This window comes from Mustela nivalis (genome assembly GCF_964662115.1).
Source record: "Mustela nivalis genome assembly, chromosome: 7".
Taxonomy (NCBI): domain Eukaryota; kingdom Metazoa; phylum Chordata; class Mammalia; order Carnivora; family Mustelidae; genus Mustela; species Mustela nivalis.
In genome coordinates, this window is record NC_139026.1 from 82,262,367 (window position 1) to 82,289,850 (window position 27,484).

The following is a 27,484-nucleotide window of genomic DNA, read 5'->3' on the forward strand; positions in this document are numbered from 1 at the left end:
TTCCTCTGTTCCTTAATTGAAACCTAGCTATTTCCCCATGATGCTGCTTCTCTAGTCCTCTCAAAGTGAAGGCTATTCTTCCTTTCACACCTACTTAACTTAGGACCTGGAGGAAGTAAATATTTTGTTTGCCACTTCTGCAAACTATTTCTCACTCCTCTACCTCCCCCAAATCCCAACACCTTTGAAGTTCATGCGATCAGATCAGGCTTTGTCATCTGCTATCATCTTCTCTTTGGTCTCCAGACGACTCCTCTTCATTCACAGATGATTTTAACAACTCCCTCAATGTCTTCCCATCCAGCATGACTTCCATGTCCATCCATATGCATCATCTGTTTAACACCACAGTCCCTCTGTTCCTTGATCTCCACTTCAAGTCACTTTCACTTCATCTTGGTCATAACCTTGACTTTCTCAACACCAAAAATTACATCAAGTTTAAGCGTCTGGCTCTCTGATTACTCTTGCTGTCCTTCCATCATTTATCACTCCCATCTTAGAAATTCTTACATATTGTGAAGGTCTCGAATCTGCCTCTACTTAACTAGTCCACTATTGCCTATTCTCCACATGGCCAGAACGATAATTTGAAAGGTAAGTTACATCATATCACAACCCTCTTTAAGACCCCTAATCATATTGATAATGAAATCTAAATTACTTACCCTGGCTTCTAGAGACCGCTAAGATTCTGGACTCTATCTGTTCTCCAAATTTATCTTGTACCCTTTCCCATTACGCACTATACTCCAATTACAATGGCTTTCTTCAATTCCTTGTGTTAACTGTTGCCGCTGATTAAATTAGTAATTCTTCAGTCACAACTCAGAAAGGTTGTCTCTGACTGATAGAAAGTAACCAACGGATCACTTTCACCTATGATAACCAGAGAAAGCATAATACAAGGGACCATTTAAGTCCTCCAAACAATTCAAGACATAGAAATAAGGTAGAGACATATCCTAAGTACATACAAACCAAATATGCAATGTGTTAGGGAAAACTAAACAGCCCAGATACATGAACAATAGGAGGAAAAGTTTTGTAGTACAGTTCTGGAAAATACAGCTAGGATTAGAACCAAAATGCCAGACAGTGAATGCCCAACCAAGAACTTGGAATGTGTCAAGTGGTCAACATATAGCTACTGGAGGTGTGTGAGTAGAAAAAACGACACAGTAAGATGAATGACGGCACTGAGCAGATCAATGTGATGAAGTCCAAGAGTTGGAAAGCAGTCATCGAGAGCAGTTTTAGGACTGTCCTAGTAAAGAATAATGATGTACTCTTTCCCCAGTAGAAGGAAGAGGATATAAAGACCTTCTAAGCTACTGGGTTAGCTAGAACACCTTGGGAAGAACGTAATGTTCAGGGAATTACAACTGAGCATCTTAGTAATACAAAGAGTGGAAATGAGCTGGAGGGAGGCTAGAAGCCCACTTGGAGTTTAACACAAATAGGCAGTATTCCTAGACAGCTGACTTCTTGACGAGGGTGCGGGGCGGAGACGAGTGGCTGACCCAAGGTTGGGGAATTGCTGGTTGGGGGCAGATTCTGCGGAGATGTTAGAAAGGCAGCAGGTAGCGCTTTTCCCCTCCCGCTCTTCCTTCAAATGCCAACGCTCCACTGCAGTCACGCCTATTGGCTTTCCGCCACCAAGTCGCAGAACTAGTCTCTGGCGGGGTTGCCTTCTGGCGCATCCAAAGTACCCCGAGCACAACCAGTGTCTCCACCTGCTTCTCCCTCCACAGCCCCCGCCTGCCCCAACGCTGATACTAGCTCACGTCGCCTCCCTCTTTCGGGCAAAAAGTCGGGGGTCCCAAGGCTAATCTTGTCATTGCCCCGCACACAGCCCCTATGCAAAGCAAGAAGCTCTATGGGTCTACCTCGCGTCCAAGTTAAGGAATTCCTGGGCACAACGCTGCGCGCATGTCCGGAAGTCCTAAATTACTTCGTCTGCGACAGCGGCGTATTTAAAGGGGCAGGCTCCCACTTAAAGAAGAGCCTTACGCGAGACCTGAAATTTCTCCCGCTGCAGAGCCGCCTGGCGGCGTGCAGAGGAGGTACGGGGCGGGTACTGGGGCGGGGACTAATATTTTGGGCCACCCCGTTCCGGTGCTCTCGCAGGCCGGGGTTCTTCCGCAGCCGGCTGAGCGGGGGCGGTGCCCCGGCGGCCCTGGCGCCCCGCTACTGGGCAGGTAAGGAATTCCCGCCATGCGCGTCTTCTTCACTGGGCGTCCGCGGCCCGCGCTCGGGTCTCCATCCCTGTGCCCCCGAGTTGTTGAAGGACGGTTTCGGAAGAAAAACCGCCTTCTGTCTTCAAAATGAGAAAAGTTAGAGAGGAAGTAGGGGGTGTGGGCACTGTTCGCTCCAGGGTGCGTTGGGTGGGTTCCCGCGAGGATCAGTTCATCCGACCTGAGGAGGAAGCCAGGGCTTGGAGAGGCGGCTCCGAGTCCTTCTGGGGCTCAGTCCCACCTCGCGTCAAGGTTTTTCGCAACTCCGGGGCGGTGCGGAGCGGGAACCGGTTGACGAAATGAATTTCTTGCCCTGAGAACCAGGAAGTAAGGCCGGCTCCGGGCCCAGATGCTCGTCGCGCGGAAGGCGTTCTGGGCCTCCGCGAGGTTCCGCGCAGCTTGTCACTCTGGCTTCCACGTTCCCGGAAATCGGAAAGTGGAGAGGGGGGTAAGGATCAGTCCGTACATTGTCAGATGGGGAAGGCATTGCCCGACTGCCTGGAGCAGGAGAGACAGCACAGGGGTTATAAAGAGACCCTGAGAAAGGGAGAGATTATTTGGGAACCAGAGCTCTGTTCCTGCCCGAAAAAAAACCTGTCTGCCCCAGGACCCCTAAAGAGGAGAGCATATTCAAGTCGGCCTTTTTCCTGTCTGGGGGTCATCCTGGAAAAGATCTATCAGAAAGCCCCTATGTCTTTTACGCTCTCATGCTGAACGTGCATTTGAAGTTTGCTTTCTACCTCTACCTCTCCAGGGCAAGCTCCTGATCTTGCGGGCCAGACCTGCTCCATCCACAGCCTTCTCCATCCAAGTACCTGTCCAGAATCGTTCAGGCCAGAAACCTTGGCGCAGCCTCCTCACCCTTCATTTCTGCACACGGGATTCTATTTGCTCTTCTCGGGAAACTGCCCAGCATCCTGGGACTGCCCCTTCCCTGCGACCGCTCTGGTCCAAGCCGCCAGCGCCTCCCGCCTGGATCGCTGGTGTCCTCTGCTATTGGTCTCTTCCTGTTTCTCTGCTTAGTCTAGTATCCTTTACTCCCAGCAGCAGCCCGGGTGTCTTTTCTAAGACCTGAGTATAGAGCATCTCTCTCCTATTCTGGAAGCCTCCGCCGTCTTCTCACTCAGCGGATACACAAAATCAATACAAAAGCTATAAAGCTTTAGGAGACCTGGTGCCTTACCGGTTTCATCTAATCTGCCACTTTCCTGCACCTTCCTCCCCAGACTTACTGTCTCCCTGCTGTTCTCAGTGAACCTACTTAAAGACTTTTATGTTTTTAGTATTCCTTTTACCGAAAACTTCGCCCACAGATATCCCAGTGTCTGACTTTCCCAGTTTTTTAAAAAAGATTTTATTTATTTATTTGACAGACAGAGATCACAAGCAGGCAGAGAGACAGGCAGAGAGAGAGGAAGGGAAGCAGGCTCCCCGCTGAGCAGAGAGCCCTATGTGGGGCTCAATCCCAGGACCCTGAGATCATGTCCTGAGCCAAAGGCAGCGGCTTAACCCACTGAGCCACCCAGGCACCCAACTTTCCCAATTCTTGAGACCCCTAATCACAGGGGACTTTCACACTGAGGCTTTCTCTGACTACCCTGTTTTAAAGTGAAACTCCTCTGTTTATTTTTGTCCACTCCATTGGCATCATCTAGCCTAGTACAGAGTTTATTGGCTTATTGCCTGTCTTCGTGTATTAGAATATAAGTTCCATGAGTTCGGTTTTTCTTTTTTTCCTTGTTTTCCTAGTGCTTTATCTCCAAGAACTTGAATCAATATCCAGCACAAAGTGGACACTCAGTAAATATTTGATTTATTTCAATATTCAATATTTCAGAATATTGAAAAACAATGTTTTTATGTTTTTAATACATCCAAACATTATATATATATGAAAGATTTTATTTATTTATCTGACAGAGATTACAAGTAGACAGAGAGAGAGAGGGAGGGGGAAGCAGGCTCACTGCTGAGCAGAGAGCCCAATGTGGGGCTCAAACCCAGGACCCTGAGATCATGACCTGAGCCAAAGGCAGAGGCTTTAACCCACTGAGCCACCCAGGCACCCCTATATATATTTTTAATATATCCAAAGCAAGGGCACCTGGGTGGCTCAGTCATTAAGTGTATGCCTTCGGCTTAGGTCCTGATCCCGGGGTTGAGCCCCACATTGGGCTCCCTGCTCCACTGGAAGCCTTCTTCTCCCTTTCCCACTCCCTCTGCTTGTGTTCCCTCTCACACTGTCTCTCTCTGTCAAATAAAATCTTTAAAAATATATATATATATATGTATATATATACATATGTATATATATACATATATATATATATATATTCCAAAGCATTTTAAATTACTTAGAGTGAATTAAATCCATGCTTGAGAATTATGTATTATTTTTAATATACAGCATACCAACACATATCCTAGTTTGAAAAGGGCAGCCCTATGTAATTTAATAGGTCCAAAAGTGTCACCAGCTTTTGCCCATAATGCTGGTACTGAGTTGTCCAGAAATAAAGATAATGGTTATCTAGCATATTTCACTTAAGAAAGCATGGGAATGTGTATTTTAGGGAGTTATAAATATATTAAAAATGCTGTGCTTAATAAAATAAGACTGCTGCTACCTGAAAAGCTTAACTATATTGTCAGACCTCTTATTTCTGCTCTGTCAGTAGCCCCTCACTGCTATTCTGAAAACTGAGCTTTAATACAAATCTGCACATTTCTTTTCTTTTAAAAAAAAATGTTATATAAGAATAAGTTTGCCATAAAATAATTATTCCAACATTTTTTAAAAATCACCTAATAAGTGATAGGCGCTTTGCATTTGTTGGTTTAAAATCTTACAGCAAGTCTTAGGTATTATCATCTCTGTTTTACAGATTAAAAAAACAAGATCCAAGGAAATTCAGTTATTAAGTCTGGTCATAATGGGTTTGTGGAAGAGCTTCATTAGAACCCAGGCCCATGCAAATTCTTCCTCCCCTCTGTACTCTCTTCCTCTGATCAGAGTGCTAATGAATCAGTCTTAAAACTTCATTAATTCATTTGACAAAAATCTTTTATTTCCCATTTGGGGCACAGTACTTTGTCTTTTTGAGAACATCTATATGAGTAAGAAGTATTGATTTCCACAAGGAAACATTTGTTTTAGTATATTTCTCAGTTATCATCTTATCTTTCTTCTTGTCTGAGTTGTCTTATTTGAAAATGTGAATGGTCACCATGAGAATTAATGGCATGAGAAAAGTCATGAAGATATTTATTTATTTATTTGTAAGCGACATATCTTTTTCTACTTATATTAATCCTAAGCACACTAATTTTTAAAATTTTAGTTAATTTTATTTTATTTTCAGTGTCCTGAAGTTCATTGTTTATGCACCACACCCAGTGTTCCATGCAGTACATGCCCTTTATAATACCCACCACCAGGCTCACCCCTCCACTGTCCCCCTCCAAAACCCTCAGTTCGTTTCTCAGAGTCCACCGTCTCTTGTGGTTTGTCTCCCCCTCCAATTTCTCCCAACTCACTTCTCTTCTCCATGTCCCAGTGTCTTGAATGCTTTGAAAGAAGTGATACATTTCATTTTTTCTCTACAGTAACTTATTTTTTTTTATTGAAAATGCAGAAAGCAAGTGAAAACAAAACTTTCCTAAAAATCACCATCAAGAGATAATCACTGTTAATGTTTTAGTGCATATTCTTCCAGATGTGTGTGTGTGACATATGAATGTGTGTCTAAAGTAAAATTTTAAATTCTGAGATTTAGAACTTACAGACATATATAGAGAGAGGAGTTGTCAGAGGCTTTCCTTTTTTTTTTTTTTTTTGGTAGCCCTATGCTGTCCCCTCTGCTAGAAATCTGTGTTTAGGAAAGGTACTGAATTTATTCCTGGTCCTAAGACAGACACTTTTTTAAAATTTATTTTTTATTTTCAGCATAACAGTATTCATTATTTTTGTACCACACCCAGTGCTCCATGCAATCCATGCCCTCTATAATACCCACCACCTGGTACCCCGACCTCCCACCGCCCGCCCCCTTCAAAATCCTCAGATTGTTTTTCAGAGTCCATAGTCTCTCATGGTTCACCTCCCTTTCCAAATTTCCCGAACTCCCTTCTCCTCTCTAACTCCCCATGTCCTCCATGCTATTTGTTATGCTCCACAAATAAGTGAAACCATATGATAATTGACTCTCTCTGCTTGACTTATTTCACTCAGCATAATCTCTTCCAGTCCCTTCCATGTTGCTACCAAAGTTGGGTATTCGTCCTTTCTGATGGAGGCATAATACTCCATAGTGTATATGGACCACATCTTCCTTATCCATTCTTCCGTTGAAGGACATCTTGGTTCTTTTCACATTCTTTTCACATTTTGGTGACCGGGGACATTGCTGCTATAAACATTGGGGTACAGATGGCCCTTCTTTTCACTAAGACAGACTTTTTATTCTCAATTTTTTGTAAGTTAGTTCTAGCCTTTAGGATTACCAAGCAGTCCTCCTTCTACTAGTTTTGTCAATCACATTGCACTTCTTAAAATGGAGAGAAATCTGAGTAAATAAAGAAAAATAATGTGAACGGAGCCACTGCAAAGTCTATAGGCAGATATAGTTTCTTAATTTAAAAAAAAAAAAAGTCTCTCACTCAACACAATATTTTAAGTAGTTACTAAAGCCCAATTTGGTTGGGTCTCTGCTTAGGAGAACACACCATCTAAAAGAGAAGGCAGACACATAAACAATAAAATATATTAATCATTATACTAGAAGAATGACTGGTGACAGTTAGGAGCAAAAGATATGACTCTCAGGGAAAGCCAACAGTGCCTTTTGCATCGCGCTTAAAGAAATCATAGGCATTTGCCCAGTGACCCTCAAGGTGATTGGGCAGTTCTTTTACCTAGCACTAGGTGACCTCACCTCCTGCTTCACCAAGAAAATAACATTGCGTGGGAGTTCTCCCTCTCCCTTCAAATATGTCTGTATCCAAACCCCTCTTTCTAGATTTGGAAGAAAAATTTTCCTTCAGTTCAAGGCTGACGTCTTTACATATACTCTGTTCACTATCCCTTTTGTATCCTCAACCAAGCTTAACTCTTAAAACAAATCCTAAACCAGGAGTTTTAAGGGCGTGGTTGGGGTCCCCAAGTCTCTTTCAAGAGATTCATAGAGTCAAAATCACTTATAGGTAAAAGATTCATTCAGAGTACAGAATTCAGAGATTCATTGAGATTTTAATGAAACAAAGTTCATTGATACAGTTTCAGATTTCACATTGCAGCTGTTAGGAAATTCTCTTTTATCAAGTTTCACTATAGTGTCAAAGAGAAGTATCTACTACTTTGTGAAAAGAGTATTAAAATTCCATTTCCAACTCTATGGATTTTCTTCATATGTGTCATCCAAATCAGTATAATGCAGCAGAGTAAATGCAAAAACAGATATGAGAATCCAGCTGTCTTCTATTAAGCTGAATATTAAAGAGATTAGCAAAACTATAAAATAATGTCACTCTTCTTTTTATTTTGGAGAATGTAGTTATTTTTATCAAAATATGTATGCTAACATGTAGTATATTCCTTATTTTTAATCAGTTAGTGAATAAGTAATTTTTAAATTTTTCAGTGTCAATTTCTAATAAGGTAATTATTTGTAGATATAACCAACATAAACAAAAGCTCTTTGGATTCTACAGAAATTTTTAATAGTGTAAAGGTCATTGAGACCAAATTTGAGAACTGATGCCTTCCCCCTCCTTCCCTTCAAAGCCAGATTTCTTAGAAAATGCATTTTTACCATTCACTCACTGAGCCATTAAAAATTTTCTTAAGCCACCCACTTCCAAATCTAACACACTCGTCAGTGTTTATTGGACCTCTCTGGGTCTTATATACCAACCTATCCTCCTTTCTAGAAATCTCTGCTATGCTATTGTCCTAGTTTTCTTCTTACCTCCATGGTTCATCAGTACTTTTTTTTTTTTTTTAAGATTTATTTATTTATTGGGGCACCTGGATTGCTCAGTGGGTTAAACCTTTGCCTTCAGCTCAGATCATGATCTTAGGGTCCTGGGATCGAGCCCCACATTGGGCTCTCTGCTCAGCAGGGACCCTGCTTCCCCCTCTCTGCAGGGAGCCTGCTTCTCCCTCTCTGCCTACTTGTGATCTCTCTTTCTTTCCCTGTTAAATAAATAAATAAATAAATAAATATATTTTTAAAAAGATTTATTTATTTATTTATTTATTTATTTGACAGACAGAGATCAAACTCCTTGCCTGGGCATAATCAATGTTCTTGGTGCTATTCCTACTGCCTGGAATTTCCTTTTAGGTTGATCCTCATTCCTTTTCACTCATCCTTCCAATCTCTCTCCCCACCTAGATCTGTCTTGATATGTTTCCTTCAGACTGCCTTGGCTCCATTCTTACTGGGCCTCCACAGCCTGCACACACCACTTGGAACATTTATCAGTCACTGTAATTATTCATATCCTCTGCTGGTCTGAGAAGCTTGAAAATAAAGATTTTTTTCTCTTTTCTGTAGCTCCCATCACTTAGTACAGAGCCTGACATACGTTGAACATATGAATAAATGAAAGGAAATGTCTTGTTTTTATATAGAAAAGAGAGTGACCTGAACAGTGCATTGAGTTATTAAAGTAGGGACCTATGGAATGAATTTTGGAGTCAGATATGAGTTCAAGTCCAGCTCTCATTTACTGTCTTTGTGAAGTAAAGATATTAAAATTGCCTTCATCAATGTAAGGACTAAATGAAATATATGAATCACCTAGCATGGTACTCGACAACAAATTCATTCATTCTTAACTCTTACCAGCAGTATGTACAAGTCGCTAATCAGTAGTTATCTATTAACAAATGAAATGGAGACATGGAGCTTACAGTCTAAAGGGGGAAGCAGATAATAAACAAGCAAATAAATACATGATTACAATTACATTGTGCAGTGGTGAAAGATATTTGGGTTGAAGGCAGATAGACCTACTTAGATGTGGTGGTCAAAGAAGGCCAAAGAGAAGAGAATACAAATATGGAAGCCTACGATACAGGGTGACATTTTGGTGTTTTACTCTTTTATAGCTTCTGAATTTTGTACCACATAAATATATCCTTTACTCCAAAAATTAATTTTGTTACATTTTAAAGATAAAAGTACAGAGGGAATAAGGAGAATAATTGACAGAAGAATATCTGAATCCCTGTCTTGATTAATTAGACGAAAGTCGCCACTTGCTGAGAATGAGAAGCATGGAGGTCAAATAAAACCACATGGAGAGAGGTAAAGGCATGAAACAGTCACTAAGGACAATGAGCAAAGGCAACAGGATTCACAGCAGTGTAGAAGGCTACATGGAAAGAGGGTCTCCATAAATTTGTGTTCATACCTTTCTGCTCAGCTATCTAATTCTCTATACCTATATTCAGCAGTGCCTGTGTACAAGTAGAATTGTGAAATGTATCCCTGGCTGTCTCTCTCCAGGGTGGAGTGGCAAAAGAAAGAGGGGACTGAGGAAATAAAGGTTCTCTCTGGAGTGTAGTTAAGGTGGTAAACCACAGGGTTTGGCTTAGTAGGGAATGAATTATTATCAGACAGTTCTGTTGGACTCAAAGTGGTAGGAAAAGTAAGTTATTTACCATATCTTTTAGTTATTTCATTGTTTTACTTCTACCCAAGAGTGTTGGAAAATGTTTAAATAAATACTGATTGAGAAAAATATCTTTAATTGAAAAATAAATATTTTACGAATAGAATTGATTCCTGAATATCTTCTGAATTTTCAGGAATTTTCTGAAAAAGTGAATTTTTCACTTCTTTGTGTAAATTGCACTTCAGAAATATCAGAAAAATAATTCTTCAATTTATCATGGATAACTATAGCTGGAGAAAAAAAGTAAGACTAGATGACAATTAGACAAATAAACCACAATTTTAATTTCTTCTTAGAATATCAATTAGTTGGGGTGCCTGGATGGCTCAGTGGGTTAAAGCCTCTGCCTTCACTTTGGGTCATGGTCTCAGGGTCCTGGGATTGAGCCCCACGTCGGGCTCCCTGCTCGGCGGGGAGCCTTCTCCCCTCTTCTTCTGCTGCCTGCCTCTCTGCCTACTTGTGATCTCTGTCAAATAAATTAAAAAAAAAAAAAAAGAATATCAATTAGTGTTCCTTTATTATGGTGTAATCAGTTGCCGACTTTTCACATATTGTAGCAAAATGTGATTTATAAGCTTACAGATGTCATCCCTAAAACTACCATAAAATTTTAATGAGAATTTTCTGTATTTTAGGAATAGAAGATGAACAAACCCATAACATCTTCCACATATGTGCGCTGCCTCAATCTTGGACTAATTAGGAAGCTGTCAGATTTTATTGATCCTCAAGAAGGATGGAAGAAGTTAGCGGTAGCTATTAAAAAACCATCTGGTGATGATAGATACAATCAGTTTCACATAAGGTAACGTATAAAATTCTCTTCCTTTTTAAATTCTTACATCACAGTCTAGAATGATTAATAGATATAAATATCATCTAATGTTGCAATTCAGAAAATAAAACTCTCTCAGGGGAAAATAATGCTAATAAGTAACCTCTTTTTTCCATTTTTGCAATTTTTGGTTCTTTCTCCATTATGTCAGCTAGGCTAGTGTTGTGATCTTGAAAATAAGTTTTTGGGTTAGAATCAAGATTCCCACTTTTACTCTAGTTTTCTGTTTAGCAAGCTGAGAAATTTCCCTCAGCCTCACACTTGTCACATCCAGATTGAACATAAGGGTATTATAAGAATCTCTAGTAAAAATCTAAGTGTGTAAATTTCTACTTCCCTTGACAGTGTACTTCAAATTGACATTTTAAAGTTGCTTGTAAATATACACATCTGTGAACGGAAGCCTCAGATCTTAGTGAGGATTTTATAACACTGTCTTCAGATGATCTCATTTTCATCTCTGTTTACCTCTGCTTGATTTACTATAAAATGTGTGTACAGATTTTATTTTTGTCAGTGATTTCAACCCAAATTTCAGCCCCAAATCTGTGTTTGGATGTAAGAAGAAAAGACATTAATTTGTGATTTTCAGCATTAACCTGATAAAGATCCCAAAGCCTTAACTCCCATCTTAGTCCTTCCAGGAAACATTTCCTCATATGAAGGATAAACATCTTAAATTACTTGAAAGAAATTTAGGTTTCGGAATGCCTGTGTGGCTCAGTCCATTAAGCATCTGCCTTTGACTCGGGTCACGATGCCAGGGTACTGGGATCAAGTCCCATATTCAGCTTCTTGCTCAGCAGGGAGCCTGCTTTTCCCTCAGCCTGCTACTCCCCCTGCTACTTCCCCCTGTGTTCTCTCTCCCTCTCTCTGTCTGACAAATAAATAAATAAAATCTTAAAAAGAGGCAGATTAAGTTGAAAGCAACTTTCAAAGATAATTTATTGATATTACTATTAAAAACTTTTAGAGAATAGCTGAGGCAATGTTGGTGAGGAGAAAAAGCTCTTCTCTACAGAATAATGGTGGCAAATAATTATTGAAAGATTTATAAAAAGTTACCAATTTATAATCACCCATGCAAGACTCATCAGCGTCGCTAATACCACAAGATGAAAAGTTGTTAATGAACAAGATATGCACAGGATTTCGAAGAATTATTCACAGGTTACTTATGAATTATGAAGGGTAAAAGTACTTTTATAAAGAAAAAAAATCTGAAATACACCTCCTTAACTAAGTAATCAAAGTTTGGGTCACTGATAATGGCACAGACTGCATTATGTGGGTCTGGTACAGTACAGTGGGACGAACATGTCACCTAGGTAGTGTTTTTACCAAACATTTTTTTTTTAAGATTTTTTATTTATATATTTGACAGAGAGAGAGAGAAGGATCACAAGCAGGCAGAGAGGCAGACAGAGAGGGTGGGGGGAAGCAGGCTCCCTGCTGAGCAGAGAGACCAATTCGGGGCTCGATCCCAGGATCCTGGGATCATGACCCAAGCCAAAGGCAGAGGCTTAACCAACTGAGCCACCCAGGTGCCCCACTTACCAAACATTTTTAACCTGAATTTAATCATGAGAAAGTAGCCAGACAAGTCTAGACTATGAGACATTCTACAGGGTGTTTAGCTTATACTGTAACATGTATGCATGCACACACACACACACACACACACACACACACACACACATACACACAGGGAGAGGGAGAAGGCAAGAATACAAGTGTGGCAAAGTGTTATCCACTGGCCAGTTGGTGTATCTAGGTGAAAGGGAAACAGTTTTTCATGGTATTATTCTTACAACTTTTCTGTAAGTTTGAAATTTTGCAACATAAAAAATTTGGAGGCAAAGCAGAAAAAAATTGTTAAGTTTTTAAACGTTACTTTTCAAACGAATTTTTGAAGAAGAATGAAAAACTAATCTGTTTTTCCTTTAATGTAATTGAAATATAGTAAGGATCAAAGGAATAATTCTCCAAGTTTATGCATAGTATTCTGTTTCATGAAGGAGAATGATTTATTAAAAAATCCTATGGCTAGCAGAGTCATAAAACAGGTAGGGAAGTAATTCAGTTTAGTAGGTTGAGAGCACACCCTTATGTCAAGTGAGACAGCTGAATTTGGATCTCAGTTTAAATACTGTGTTTTTGCTGTATGGCTATGGGCTGGTTACTTGACCTCTCCACACCTGGCTTTCTCATTAATAAATGAGTGTTGTATCCATAGTATCTTTGAGAATTAAATGAGTTCATGTGGGTGCATCCTGAGCAGGTACTCAGTAAGTATTCAGTGTATGTTAACTTACAGGATCATCACCTTCAGCATCTTTTCCCCTTCTGCCTATCTTCCTGGTTCTCTGTAATTCTTGCTAGTTTTCCTGCTGCCCCTCTCCTTTAATGCTGTAGGAGGTACTGTGGGTGAGGCGGGAGCATGGGGGAATAATTCCTATTTTCAGTGAAGTCTATTTCATACTAATTTTGGGGTTTTGTCACTTGCTTTTAAGGAGATTTGAAGCATTACTTCAAACTGGAAAAAGCCCCACTTGTGAATTACTGTTTGACTGGGGCACCACAAATTGTACAGTTGGTGATCTTGTGGATCTTTTGATTCAAAATGAGTTTTTTGCCGCAGCAAGTCTTTTGCTACCAGGTAAATGGAGTGTGAGTAGGACATCAACAACTAGGGTGGAAAGGCAAGTGGCAGAAATAGGAACATGTCTCCTTACTCTTACTTTTTTCTCCTGGTAGATGAGCCTTACATTTGAGACTGCTTTTCATTCTTTCCACGTTCCCTAACTCATACAAGCACCTTAGACATAAGGCACTGCAGACTTGCCACTAAGGAGATAGAGGCATGATCGGGTCTGAGCCCACCATTCAAGTCAGGGAGTTTTGTGCCAGTAGGAAGTTTAGAAGGACGGAAATTAGTTTTTTGGGTTTTTGTGGGGGGTTTTTGTGATTTGTGGGGGTGTTTTGTTTTAGCTCTTTCTTTTTTTCACCCTCAACTTCTACTCCAATGGGATTTCCCTACGTTGTATTCTGTTGGGTCACTGTCTAGATGCCTTCCTCATAACCTTATTTTTTTCCTTTGATGCCATTTACACTAGTAGTTCTCACTGTTTTGTGTATAGATTCCTGGCTTTATTCCAGACCTCATTATCAGAATTCTTGACTTGGGTTAAGGCCGATGTTTTTAAACAAACACTTCAGTGCTTCTGATATAGTTGGCTCGTATGTTTTTTTTAAAACACCACCTTACCTTCTCTATTCATCTTTATCCAAAACGTACAAGTTCTTACTAGGTAGCTTCTTGTGTGTGCTGTGAGAAAAGGAGGTTTAATCTGTGGAAATGGGAATGACATCAAATGAACTGAGTTCCTAGTTTAACTTTTTCATAAACACTTTTTCTTATGAGAGGACAATTTGTATCGTACTTCATTTGGCAGATGCTGTTCCCAAAACAGTTAATATACTACCTTCTAATGAAGCTGTAACAGTTCAGCAGAAACAGTTGCCTCTCTGTGGCAAGGACAGGACATTTGTGGTACCTGTGCAGAATCTTGAACAAAATTTTATGCCACCTGACTCCTCAAGTCCAGAAAATCCAAGTTTAGAAGGTAGTGATACACGTAAGTAACATTTGCAGTGCTTTCTGCTAGTGGGTTTGTCGTTAAAACCAAAGTTGCTTTGAAATCAATCTCTCCTTTTTTGTGTGCACACTGGCCATAGCTTTTTTTTTTTTTTTAAGATGTTATTTATTTATTTGAGAGAGAGCACACAAGTCATGGGAGGGGCAGAGAGAGAGGAAGAAGCAGGCTCCCTGCTAAGCAAAGAGCCGACATGGGGCTCAATCCCAGGACTGTGGGATCATGGCCTGAGCTGAAGGTAGACAGTTAAACGACTGAGCCACCCAGATGCCCTGGTCATAGCTCTTCTGGGGGTTTTCTTTTTTTCTCTCCTGACTTACTAAGCACCATCATCATTGTATTAGTCAGTGTGTTATCAGTGAATACAGGCAATAGGACATACAAACAACTGCAAAAGTATGACAAATTGTGTAAATATTTATATAACTTGAAAAGGTCATTTTAGGGGACCTGGATAGCTCAGTCAGTTAAGTGTCTGCCTTCGGCTCAGGTCATGAGCCCAGAATCCTGGGATCAAGTCCTGAATCAGGCTCCCTGCTCAGCGGGGAGTCTGCTTCTCTCTCTGCCTGCCACTCCCTCTGCTTGTGCTTTCTCTCTCTCTGTCAAATAAATAGATAAAATATTAAAAGCAAGCAAGCAAGAAAGGGTCATTTTATAAAGAAAATAAGTGACTAGAGTTTTGGGTGGAGGATCACCAGGCAGAATTTTCAAGATGAAGCTTAAATTTTTATTTTTAAAAGATAGCTGTACTCTCTCTTATCACACCTGATCCAAAGTTGTAAATATTTGCATATATATGAAATAATCACGTTGAAAAAATATTAAGGTTCTTAAAACCAATATGTTTTTTATCAAAGTAGTTTTTCCTTATTTTATTGACATTATAGGTTTTCACAATTTTTCATTTTATGAATTGAAGAATGTCACAAATAACTTTGATGAGAGACCCATTTCTCTCGGTGGCAACAAGATGGGAGAGGGAGGATTTGGAGTTGTATATAAAGGCTTCGTGAACAACAAAACTGTAGCAGTGAAGAAACTTGCAGCGGTAAGTTATATGTTTAGGAGTAAAAAGAATTAAAGGAAAAGTTGCTTCCTGGTGTGCTATACTGTAAGTTTTAAATTAATCTTTGGGAAATATATTATTTCAGTGTGTGTTTTCTTTAAACATCATTCTAAGTTGGTAGTTCTTAACACTTAAAAAACTGTTGAAAGCTATGGATCCTGTTTCTACAGAAATGTAGTTATGGGCATACACATATGAGTATACATATAATTCCAGAAGATTCACAAAATGAAGTTAAGAAGCCCCGTTCTACATAGTGCTTCATGCATAATCTAGATGAAAATGGGAAGATACTAAGAAAATTTTGTAAAAACAGCTTTCTTATGTTACTTTTCTCATTTAAAAATAAGCTTAAAAAATATAATAAAAAAGATTTTAAAAATTCTTGTCTAAGTCCTTCATTCCCATTTCTCCTAGACTGTTCACTGTGTACTTGATTTGTTATATTATAATTCTGTTATTATATTCTAGAAATATCCATATAATATACATTTATATGATGAAGATAGTCACCTGTTGTCATATATGTTACAAATATTTTGTAGATTTTATTTGTCTTTTTCCCTTCAAATTTGCTTATGTTTTCTGTTACAACAAATGTTTTCTTCAGAATGCTTCTCATATTATTTCATTTTGTTTCTATAGTAACTCAGTGAGGTTTTTATGGTTATATGGTTTATAAGGATTTTTTTCTTTCCACTAACTAGCCATGGGACTTTGAACAAATCATTCATATTTCTAGTTCTCAGTTATTCTGTAAAATGGGGAAAAAAATGCCTTACATTTTAAAAGAAAGCAAGATCAGCCAGGCCATCTTTTGCACCTCCTGATAGCTTTAAGAGCTTTGAGGTTATTGTATTGTATTATATATTCTTTTATTTTTCAGATGGTTGACATTAGTACTGAAGAACTGAGACAGCAGTTTGATCAAGAAATAAAAGTTATGGCAAAGTAAGTTAATTTGACAACGTAGTAGAGTGGAAAAGAGCAGCTCAAGGAGTAGGAGACCTGGTTTCTCACCCAGAGTGTGCCATGAACTAGTGATATTTCCAGATATGTAGAATTAAACTAAAGGGTTTAAATGAGAGGAATTGAAGGAATTTTGATTCTACAAGTCTGTGACTACATATATTCACATGCCTGAAGCTTAAATCTCACTTGTTACTTTACATCAGAGCAAAGTTCCAAAGGATTTCAACTATCATCTTTGTGGCTCCCAGAATTCATGAGAAATAAGTTATAGAGGTACAAAAAAAAATACAGAATTATTGGCCCTTAGATATATTAACAACCCTAAACCAGGAAAAATTTGTATGCCAGTATCCTTAGAAGACATGGATGTCTTAGAAGACATTGGCTGTCATCAGGAAGAGTGAGAGAAACAAATCAGGATTCTATTCTGATAATTGTAGTGCAGTGTATTTTATGTGTCTGGTCTCATTTAATTTCATAACAGTTATTATAACCTCCCCTACCTTTTTTTTTTCCCATGAGATTTAGAAAAATTAGCCAGTAAAAAATCAGCTCTGTTTTTCATATCCATATCCCTACAGAAATGTAGTTATGGACATACACATATGATGCCAGATCCTGAGCTTTTTTCTTTTTCATTTTCTTAAATTTATTTATTTTTTACTCCTGAAATGTAATTGACATACAATGTTAATATTAGTTTCAGGTATAACATGCCAACTCAGCAGTTGTATGCATTACTCAGTGTTCACCACAATATGTATAGTCCCCATCTGTCACCTTACAACATTATTGATATGAATCCTGATGAAATTTACCAATTTTATACTCAATTACACTTACTGCTATAAATTACGAATTGTGATTGCTTAACCTCAAGATAGAAATAATAGACTGGAATTAATTCAATCATAGTAAAAATAATGCACACTGATTAAAAAAAAAGAAAAGCCTCTTTTTTTTGGGATTTTTTTCCCCTGTCACTCTGCAATCCTAAAAGTAATTTGTTCAAAATAGAGAAATAATAAAAAGTGTTTCATAAATATATCACTCAGAGTGAGCCATGGCTAATATTTTGAGGTACTTGCTTCATGATGTGTGTGTAGCTTTTTTCCCATGTCATTAAAAATAATTTTAAAACATTTTGTTAGTCTGTTAGTTTTAATTTACATATATAATCTTATATGCTGAATTAATTATTCAGCATATATGATTATATTTTGTGAAACCAGTACTCTCCTAGTTTTGTTTCTAATTTTCAACATTACAAATTAAAGTTCCTTTAAATCTCCTTGTATATAAATCTTTAAATGCAACTCTGCTTATTTTATCAGGTAGAATGCTAAAGAATCACTGGTTCAGAATGCATGAACTTCTTAAAAACTTTCCAAGTACATGTCCAAATGGCCTTTTAAATAAATTATGGTAATTTACATGCCTATCAGCAATGTATTACAATTTAAATTTTACTGCTACTTTACCACCATTGAATATTCTTACTGTTTCTTAATAAGTACCAATTTCTGGATCTTACCAGCAGAATGACCCCAGCCAAGTTTCTTAACTATTAGTTTTCGTATCTATAAAATGGGATACTAATAGTGTGTACTTCATTAAGTTATTATGAGGATTAAATAAAACAGAGCAGGTAAATCACTTACCACAGTGCCTTCTATATAGTATGAACTCAGGAAATGTTACCTACTTGTTTTTAAAATGTGCCATTTAAAATAAATAAATAAAATGTGCCAGTTTGATGGAAAATAGAGTACTTATTTGTTTTAATTTGCACTTCTTAAAATATTTATGAGGATAGACTGATTTCAATTCTCATTTGAAATCATGAAATCCCAGAATTTTATATGATTTTATATCAACAAAGTGAGTAAGCACTTAGATGGAATGCATATCATGTTCGAAGTATATTTCTAGGCTCTTATCTATTTGCTCGTTCAATTCTCACAGCATCCTTGTTACATCATAGGGGTTATTATCCACATTTGGTGAAGTTGCTGAGGCTTGGTGAGATGTTAACTTGTTAAGTGTTAATTTGGCCTATAAGTCAAATATCGGGGAGGGGGCGGTAGCAAAGCTGAACTTTAAACTTAGGACTTTGCCCAGTTTTCTTTCTGCTCTACCACAAATACCTAAGGTTTTGTTATAGTTCAGCTCTCTTTAGTTTTATTCCTTTCAAGTAGATAAAACTCAAATTAGGTCATAAATAATAAGATATCATTAAAGATCAACAATATACAAATTAGATGTAGTTAGAGATCAAATGTCTATAAGTCAGTGCTTTGGATATGTTAGAAAATTCTTGAAAGGGTCGTCATAGCAGTTTCAACAGACTTCTTGAAATCTTTCCTGTAAAGCTATCATTGAACATTGTACTACACAAAGGTAGTTATTAGGCCAATCCTTAACCAAACTATCACAAGTTTCAAAGCTCTAAATTATTGAACTTTAACTATAAAATAGAAACAGTAGGTGTCTGGCTGGCTCAGTTGCTCTAGAAGAGCATTAGATTCTTGACCTTAGGGTTGTGAGTTCAAACCTCATGCGGGGAGTAGAGATTACTTAAATAAATAAAATAGAAAAAGGATTTTTTTCTAATGTTGATCAGTATTGACAAAGAACTACAGAAAATTGTAAATGGCTACAATAAACAAATAAATGTTATAAACATATGTATCATAATATATATAGCATATCATTATTTTATTGTGCTTTTTTTATGTTAAAGCTCTAAATTGAATAACCTCCAACCAACAGCTGAATATATGTATGTGTCATAATAATTTTGAGTGGCAAATTATTTGTCGTAGGTGTCAACATGAGAACTTAGTAGAACTGCTTGGTTTCTCAAGTGATGGAGATGACCTCTGCTTAGTCTATGTTTATATGCCCAATGGCTCATTGCTAGACAGGCTGTCTTGCTTGGTAAGATATTTGCTCATCAGATTGTTTGGCTTTCTGTTTATGTATTGGAATACTAATATTCACCTTGTTACAAAATTATTTAAACCACATTAATCTTAATATTTTTCCTGCTCTTTGAAAATTATATGGTTGATAGATAAACAGCTGGGATTGCTATTCTGTAAGGTGATAATCTTAAATACAAAATTACCAGTCAAGACAAATCTTTGGAGGTGCTCCTATATATTTTTATTGTCAAATAAGAAATGCTGACTCGGACTTGATCTTACTTAGAGATTATTTTTGGACAATTTTTAAAAATTACAATCCCAAATTCTCGGTGATATAATATCATTTTCAGTAGTTGCTTGGAAAAATGTTCTGTTATATATTTTCTATAGATTTTTTATCCTTTTTTTTAATGGGTTGGTTACTTCATAAGGATGATACTCCACCACTCCCTTGGCATATGAGATGCAAGATTGCTCAAGATGCAGCTAATGGCATCAGCTTTTTACATGAAAACCATCATATTCATAGAGACATTAAAAGGTAAATGCTGTTCTAAAAAATGTTTTTTGGAAAACCATCTTCGTAGAATAACTTGCTCTCATTCTTTCTATTCAAATTTCATATGCATGTCTTAACTTACAGTACTCCTTGAAAGCTCTTCTCATTAAAACATCTATAATCTCCTTTTTTCGAAACCCACGTAGCTATTTTTAGTATTCATCCTACATGATCTTTTTTTGAATAGCATGGCATTTTGTTTCTCTTGACTGCTTTTGCCTTGTCAAAATTATTTTCTGGATCACCACTGTTTTCTGAATCACTGTCATCCTTCATGGGTGCATTTCAATTTTCTTCTTGCATAAATAGCCAATATTAATTAAGCACCTACTATGTGCTAGGCACTGTAGATAATATAGTTAGCAAAAGTAGCACTTGTAGTGTTTGAAATCAATCAAATGATCACTAATAATAGAAAATTAATAAGGAGTATATAGTATTTAATGTACAGTATTAGTATAAACAAGAGTTTTCTGAGGAAGTGCTATTTTAGCAGAGATCCAAAGAATGAGTAGGAAATAAGTGGGCACAATTTGAAGGTAACTACAGAAGGTAGGGAGAAAATCATTTTAGACAGAATGGACTGCATTTTTAAGACCAGTATTGAGAGGGAACATGAAAGCATAGATAAATTTTTGGAAGTGAAATGAATACAGTATAACTGAAATGCAGAAATTAAAGGAATGATTGATATAAAATAAAATTATAGAAGTCAGCCTGAAACTAAACCTGTAGGATCTAATAGACTAATGTAAGGACTTTAGTTTTATTATAAATGTAATAAGATGCCACTGAAAAATTATAAGAAGAGATGTGGCATCGTGTTCAAGTTTGGAGAAGATCCCTTTGACTTGAGTGTAGAGAACAGTTTGTAGGAAGGGCTAGTTAGGAAGCTATTACAGAAGTTGTGGTGGTAGCAGTTCATTATCAAAAGAAGTGAACAGATTTGAGAGATTAAGATGGCAGGACTGGGTGCTGGGTGTCTCAGTCGGTTAAGCATCTACCTTCGGCTCAAGTCATGATCCCTGGGTCCTGGGATAAAGCCCCAAGCAGGGAGCCTGCTTCTTCCTCTCCTTCTGTCCCTCCCCCACTCATGCCCTCTCTCACTTGCTCAGCTCACTCTCTTTTGCTCTCACTCTCTTTCAAATAAATTTTTAAAATCTTGAAAAAAAAAAATAAGATGGGAGGACGTGCTGATATCTTGGCTGCAGAAGGATCAGAAAGAGGGACATATCAGGAATGACTCCTGGATTTCTAGCTTCCTGAATTGCATTCTGGGATGATTGTAGCATGATTCACTTACATAGAAAGCACTGGAAGAGGACTAGGTTGACGGTTGAGAATGTGAAATCTCTTTTGTACATGTTGTGTTTAAGATTCTTTTAAGATATGGAAGTGGAGGGGCACCTGGGTGACTCAGTGGGTTAGCCTCTGCCTTCAGCTCGCGTCGTGATCTTGGGGTCCTGGGATTGAGCCCCACATCGGACTGTCTACTCAACGGTGGGCCTGCTTTCCCCTCTCTCTGCCTGCCTCCCTACCTACTTGTGATCTCTCTCTCTGTCAAATAAATAAATAAAATTTATAGAAGTAGAAATGTTAGTGTCATATACAGATATGGAGCTGAAAAAGTCTGAGCTAAAGATATAAATTTGTGAATTACATACAGTTGATAAGACCTACTATATGATTGTAGTCTCTTAAGGAGAGATAGAGATTAGGAAAAGTCCCAAGATTTAGTCCTAAGGAACTTTAAGACTTAATGGCCAAATAGAAGAGAATGATTTCAAAAAGGAATCTAAGAAAGTAGGCACAGAAAGGTCAGATGAGAACCTGGTATCTGTGAAAATGAGGAAAGAGAGTATTTCCCAAAACAGACTAGTCAAAAAAAATGTCATTTGCTTTTTAGAGGTCAGGGTGAGGACTGAAAAATCACCATTTGGTTAGTGCTCTGAAGAGCATTAGTATCTTTACAGAGCACTACTTTCGCACAGAAACTGGGCAGAATTCAGGATGTATTTGAGGAGAGAGTGGGAGCTAGAGAACTGAAATGTGAGTGTAGACAAGTCTTTTATGGTATTTAGATAGTGAAGGGTGATTACTGGAAATACTGTGTCATTCAGGAAACTTCTTTTAAGATGGCAGAGACTAAAGTGTGCTTTTATGCCTATGGGAAAAGGAAGATGATAAAATAGAAGAGAGAAGTGAAATAATTTATGGAGTGAGGTTCTTGAGAACATAGGAAGGAGTCCAAGTAAAGGGATAAGCCATAGATGAGAGGACAGCACAGTCTCTCATCCCTTACATATTGGTGGATTTCCTCCTGTTATCACCTCCTGTCTCTTCTGTTCCCAGAAAGTGTTCTTGCTGACATTATATTGACTTCAACTGCTATCTATATGTGGGTGACATCAAATCTGTATCATCAGCCTCCGATCCTATATTTTTAATATCTTCAGACCAAAAACACCTTGTCTCTGTGTCCCACAGAAGCCTCTAAGTTAACATACCAGAAATCAAATTTTCTCTTCCAAACCGAAGTGTTCTTCCCATGTTCCCTTCCTGGTCAAATGAAGTCACTATTCCTCCTGTCTCCCAAGCTAAGGACTTTCTCATTCCCTGCATCATACTCATTACAAAGTTCATTGAATGTGCCTCAAAATTCTCAGTTCCATTTTTTCTTCCAGTGTTCTTTCTTTATCCAGACTCTCACTATCTCTCACTTGCTTTAATACAAGCTTTCCTGGTCAGTCTTTACCTAGTCTGTTTCACTTCTCAACTATTCACTACTATACCACCAGATTATGTTTTTTAAAAATCAAGTCTAGGGGCACCTGGGAGGCTCAGTGGGTTAAGCGTCTGCCTTCAGCTCAGGCCATGATCCCAAAGGTTGTAGGATTGACCCCCAAGCCGAGCTTCTCACTCAGTGGGCAGTCTTCCTTCTCTCTCTTCCTCTGCCCCTTCCCTGCTTGTGTGTGCTCTCTCACACTCTCTCAAATAAATAAATAAAAATCTTCAAAAAAAAAAAAATATCAAGGGATGCCTGGGTGTCTCAGTGGGTTAAAGCCTCTGTCTTCGGCTCACGTCATGATCCCAGGCTCCTGGGATCAAGCCCGGCATCAGGCTCTCTGCTCAGCAGGGAGCCTGCTCTCTCTCTCTCTCTCTCTCTCTCTACGCCTACCTCTCTGCCTACTTGTGATCTCTGTCTGTCAAATGAATAAATAAAAATCTTTAAAAAAAAATCAAGTCTAATAGCACGAATTTCTTACTATGAAAACTTCTGCTGGCATCCTGCTCTCAGGATCAAGTTCATATTCTCTCCATGTTTTGTTGGCACCAATTTCTTTTTTTTTTTCTTAAGATTTTATTTCTTTATTTGACACAGAGAGAGATCACAAGCAGGCATAGAGGGAGGCAGAGAGAGAGGGGGAAGCAGGTTCTCAGCTAAGCGGAGAGCCCGATGTAGGGCTCAATCCCAGGACCCTGAGATCATGACCTGAGCCAAAGGCAGAGGCTTAACCCATTGAGCCATCTAGGCACCCCTCACTGGCACCAGTTTCTTGAAATTGATCATATGTTTTTATGTTTTCATCACTCTGCACATGTTGCTCTATTTGCCTGAAATGGCTTTTATCCCCTCATTTAACCCTCACCTTGTAACAATTCTTCAAGGCTAAGCACACTGTTCACCCTCTCCTTAGAATTTTCTCCAGTTCTTACAGGCATGTGGTTGTTCCCTCAGTATTTTGTACCTAATATCACCGCTATGGAGTATTTATTGGATTTTTAAAAAATTAGTTATGAACCTTTTTCATAGATAAGGTTTGAAAATCCCTCCTCCATGCAAGACTGAGCTTAAATACTATTGTACATAGTGATTCCTTGATAAAAATTTTATTGAATGCAACTATGCGTGTATGAGCAAATGCTTGTAGTGAATAAATGAAGACCTTTTAACCATGTTCTTTCCTCTTTGCAAGATTTCAGATAGTACCAAAAAAAAAAAAAAAGAATAACACCTGAAACTAATATATTAACTGTTAACTGTTAACAGTACTGGAATTAAAATTAAAAACTTAAAAAGAAGAATAAAGAAATTAATAATTGAGACACTTTGGTTGGAAATTTGTTTTTAAGTGAGTTGAGAAATATTAGGAAAGGAATAAGAATGGTGCTTTAGGAGACCGAGGGAAATTTTCCCTGTGATAAATTACTTTGAAATAATGAAAATATCTCTCACTGATGTGGACAGTTTTATTTCATTTTTATTCTCCTAAAATTTTTCCTCAAGAAACAAAAAGGGAAAGAAAAAGATCTTTTCTTTCTTTAATCTGAAACTAGATTTATTTGTATGAATTTCAGGTTTTTATGATATGTATTATAAAATGGTATAATCTGTAACTATGTACATATGTTCTGTATGTATATAAATATGAACTGTTTGACTTGCTTGAAAAGAAAAATATTTTTTTTCTTTTCAGTGCAAATATCTTACTAGATAAAGACTTCACAGCCAAAATATCCGACTTTGGGCTTGCACGGGCTTCTGAGAAGTTTTCCCAGACAGTCATGACTAGCAGAATTGTGGGAACAACAGCTTATATGGCACCTGAGGCTCTCCGAGGAGAAATAACACCCAAATCTGATATCTATAGCTTTGGTGTGGTGAGTTTCACATATGTATTTATTAAAAATAATCATTTTGGCTATAACTGTGAAATTGAATTAGAATATTTTGGAATACCTGTCTTGCTTAGCTTTCTTATATAAATGCACGTGTTGTTTACTTTAACCCTAGTTAAATGATAAAGTTATAAAAGCTTCTCCAAATCTGTGGAACTTTTAAAAATGGATTTCTGAAGTAACTACAAGAAATAACTTTTTTACTACACTATCCTCATGAAATAGTATGAAGCTTACATAAAATTAGTGCATAAAACAGATGCCTGGGTGGCTCATTTGGTTAAGCATCTGCCTTTGGTTCACGTCATAATACGAGGGCCCCGGGATCAAGTCCCGCATGAGGCTCCCTGCTCACTGGGGAACCTGTTTCTCTGTCTGCCATTCCCCCTGCTTGTGCACATGCTCTCTCTCTCTCTCTCTGACAAATAAATAAAAGTCTTTAAAAAAAAATAAGTGCATAAAACAAACTATGTCATACAGCACACCTTTTAATGTCATATTTTTTTAATGAAATATTTTTTTAAAGATTTATTTATTTATTTGACAGACAGAGATCACAAGTAGGCAGAGCGGCAGGCAGAGAGAGAGGGGGAAGGAGGCTCTCCACTGAGCAGAGGGCCTGTTTTAGGGCTCGATCCCAGGACCCTGGAATCATGACCCAAGCCGAAGGCAGAGGCTTTAACCCACTGAGCATCCAGGCATCCTTAAATGAAATATTTTTAAAAAGACATTCACTTTGACATTTTCTGATATACTGGTCTGTTCCGAATAACTTTTAAGATGGAGTGAGTGGGAGTGGTTGGAGAAATCAAGTTCTACTTCATCTTATTTTTGCGTATATGTTTCCTATATGGAAATTTAACTTCACAGCACTGTGAAAGTAAGGCACAGAATTGTAAGATATGCCTAAAATTTAGAAAATAATATATTCTAAAACCCAGAGAAAATTATTTTTGTGAAGAGTCCCCTGCAAGACAGGAGAAAGAATGTCCAGAACACATATTGAATGGAGCTGATTATTTAATAAGTTGCTAATAGAAAAGTACTGCTTGTGGGGATTGGTAGAACCCAAGGTTTCTGTGAAGGAGTGGTGGTGAGAAAAAACCAACTCATGTCCTTTCTGCTTTTTCTTTTTCTTTTTTTTTTTTTTTTTATATTTTATTTATTAGAGAGAGAGAGAATGAATGGGGGGAAGAGGGCAAAGGGGGAGAGAGAGAGGCTCTCAAGCAGACTCCCCACTGAGCAAGGAGCCCAGTATGGGGCTCCATCCCAGGACACCGAGATCATAATCGGAACTGAAACCAAGAGTTGAACACTTAATGGACTGAGCTACCCAGGTGTCCGGTCCTTCCTGCTTTAATGCCTAAAAGGCATAATGCATTGTATGGAAATGATTAATCAGATTTCATAATAAAGATCCATATTCTTCAATTTAAAGTTAATTTAAAACGAAAACCATATTCTTTTCAAATGTTGTCTTGAGTATTATAGTAATTTACTTTTTTTGTCTTCATAGGTTTTATTAGAAATAATAACTGGACTTCCAGCTGTAGATGAACACCGTGAACCTCAGTTATTGGTAACTGAAAGATTTATTATTTTTTCCAGCCCTTTTCTCTTTGTATTTATAATCTAAATTTGTATGGGTAAATTTGGCATCTAGCAATGTCTTTTTCTATTGGCAATCTTTTCATTGACAATTATAAAGTGGCATATGGAAAGAGCATCACATATTTCTAATTTCAGCTCTGCCACGAAGTATTTGTGAAGCTTGGAAAAGTCACATATATTCTATGTGCTGGGTAAAACCGGAATAGAACTATATGACTTTTTTAGGTCTTCTATAGTATATTTTTATTTTGTTTACTTTCAGGGTGATTACTAACAGCTTTTAAGCTCAGAGAGGGAAAACAAAATGGCTTCCATTCAGATTTGTATCAGAATAGCTAGTAGAATTTTCTATTCATTTCCCTAATGGGATTTTATTTATAAAGTTATGATAGAAAAAAATTTCCTGTGTATTTATTAGGCACTCATTGGCAATTATATAAATAGACGAACTGAATGCTAAAACCATAAGAAAATTGCCTTACCTTTTTTTTTCCTATATAGTAAATTTTAAGAACCTGGAGGGTCTTTTTATAAAAATAAAAAATTTCAGAAACCTTTTATAATGTAAAGATTTCAGAAATATTTACTATCATGAAGGGGTGCCTGGGTGCCTCAGTGGGATAAGGCCTCTGCCTTCAGCTCAGGTCATGATCCCAGCACCCTGGGATCGAGCCCGCATTGGGCTCTCTGATCAGCAGGGAGCCTGCATCCTCCTCTCTCTCTCTGCCTGCCTCTCTGCCTACTTGTGATCTCTGTCTATCAAATAAATAAATAAAATCTTTTTTTAAAAAAACTATTTACTATCATGAATAAGTTTTTCTTAAAACTAGTATAATAACTATGCTGACTTTATTCTAATTTATGTATTCTAATGAGGCAAACCAGTGAGACAAATTCAGATACTTATATGTATAACAGATTATTCCCCTAGAATGGAGATTAGAAAGTCAAAGGGTATGATATTGTTGCTCAAGGGATGGGTGCCATTTTTCACTTTAAGAAAAGCAATAAGTACGATATCTATATATTATAATATTGTTACTGGTGTCCCTTTCTAATAAATACATTATAAAATCTTCCATTGGGTTACCTGGGTGGCTCACTCAGTTAAGTGTCTGCCTTTGGCTCAGGTCATAACTGCAGGTTTCTGGGATCAAGCCACACATTGGGCTCCCTTATCAGAGGGGCTCCCCGCTTCTCCCACTCTCTCTGCCTATTGCTCCCCCTGCTCAGGCTCTGTCTCGCTCTCTGAAAG

At 37.9% G+C, this 27,484-nt stretch overlaps 2 protein-coding genes across 10 annotated transcripts in view; one reads left to right on the forward strand and one right to left on the reverse strand.

Moving 5' to 3' along the window:
- The window catches only part of PUS7L (pseudouridine synthase 7 like), a 29,967-nt gene extending 27,320 nt beyond the window's left edge, over positions 1 to 2,647 (reverse strand). The window contains exons 1-2 of one of the 5 annotated variants that reach the window (XM_082742277.1): positions 1,890 to 1,929; positions 669 to 847 (exon numbers count right to left, since the gene is read on the reverse strand). Coding sequence is in view for 1 of the 5 variants with exons in the window: in XM_082742273.1 (XP_082598399.1) it covers positions 2,110 to 2,219 (110 nt within the window). In the remaining 4 variants the exon portion in view is untranslated. Of the gene's footprint in view, positions 1 to 668 lie in introns of all 5 variants that reach the window. The other 4 variants (XM_082742273.1, XM_082742274.1, XM_082742276.1 and 1 more) reach the window with 4 other exon arrangements.
- The window catches only part of IRAK4 (interleukin 1 receptor associated kinase 4), a 33,751-nt gene continuing 8,379 nt past the window's right edge, over positions 2,113 to 27,484 (forward strand). The window contains exons 1-11 of one of the 5 annotated variants that reach the window (XM_082742279.1): positions 2,117 to 2,201; positions 2,992 to 3,236; positions 10,556 to 10,725; positions 13,269 to 13,414; positions 14,211 to 14,393; positions 15,299 to 15,459; positions 16,364 to 16,428; positions 19,275 to 19,389; positions 19,811 to 19,920; positions 24,417 to 24,600; positions 26,135 to 26,197. In XM_082742279.1, coding sequence (XP_082598405.1) covers positions 10,565 to 10,725; positions 13,269 to 13,414; positions 14,211 to 14,393; positions 15,299 to 15,459; positions 16,364 to 16,428; positions 19,275 to 19,389; positions 19,811 to 19,920; positions 24,417 to 24,600; positions 26,135 to 26,197 — 1,188 coding nt within the window. In that variant the 5' untranslated portion in view covers positions 2,117 to 2,201; positions 2,992 to 3,236; positions 10,556 to 10,564. Of the gene's footprint in view, positions 2,202 to 2,991; positions 3,237 to 10,555; positions 10,726 to 13,268; positions 13,415 to 14,210; positions 14,394 to 15,298; positions 15,460 to 16,363; positions 16,429 to 19,274; positions 19,390 to 19,810; positions 19,921 to 24,416; positions 24,601 to 26,134; positions 26,198 to 27,484 lie in introns of all 5 variants that reach the window. The other 4 variants (XM_082742280.1, XM_082742278.1, XM_082742281.1 and 1 more) reach the window with 4 other exon arrangements.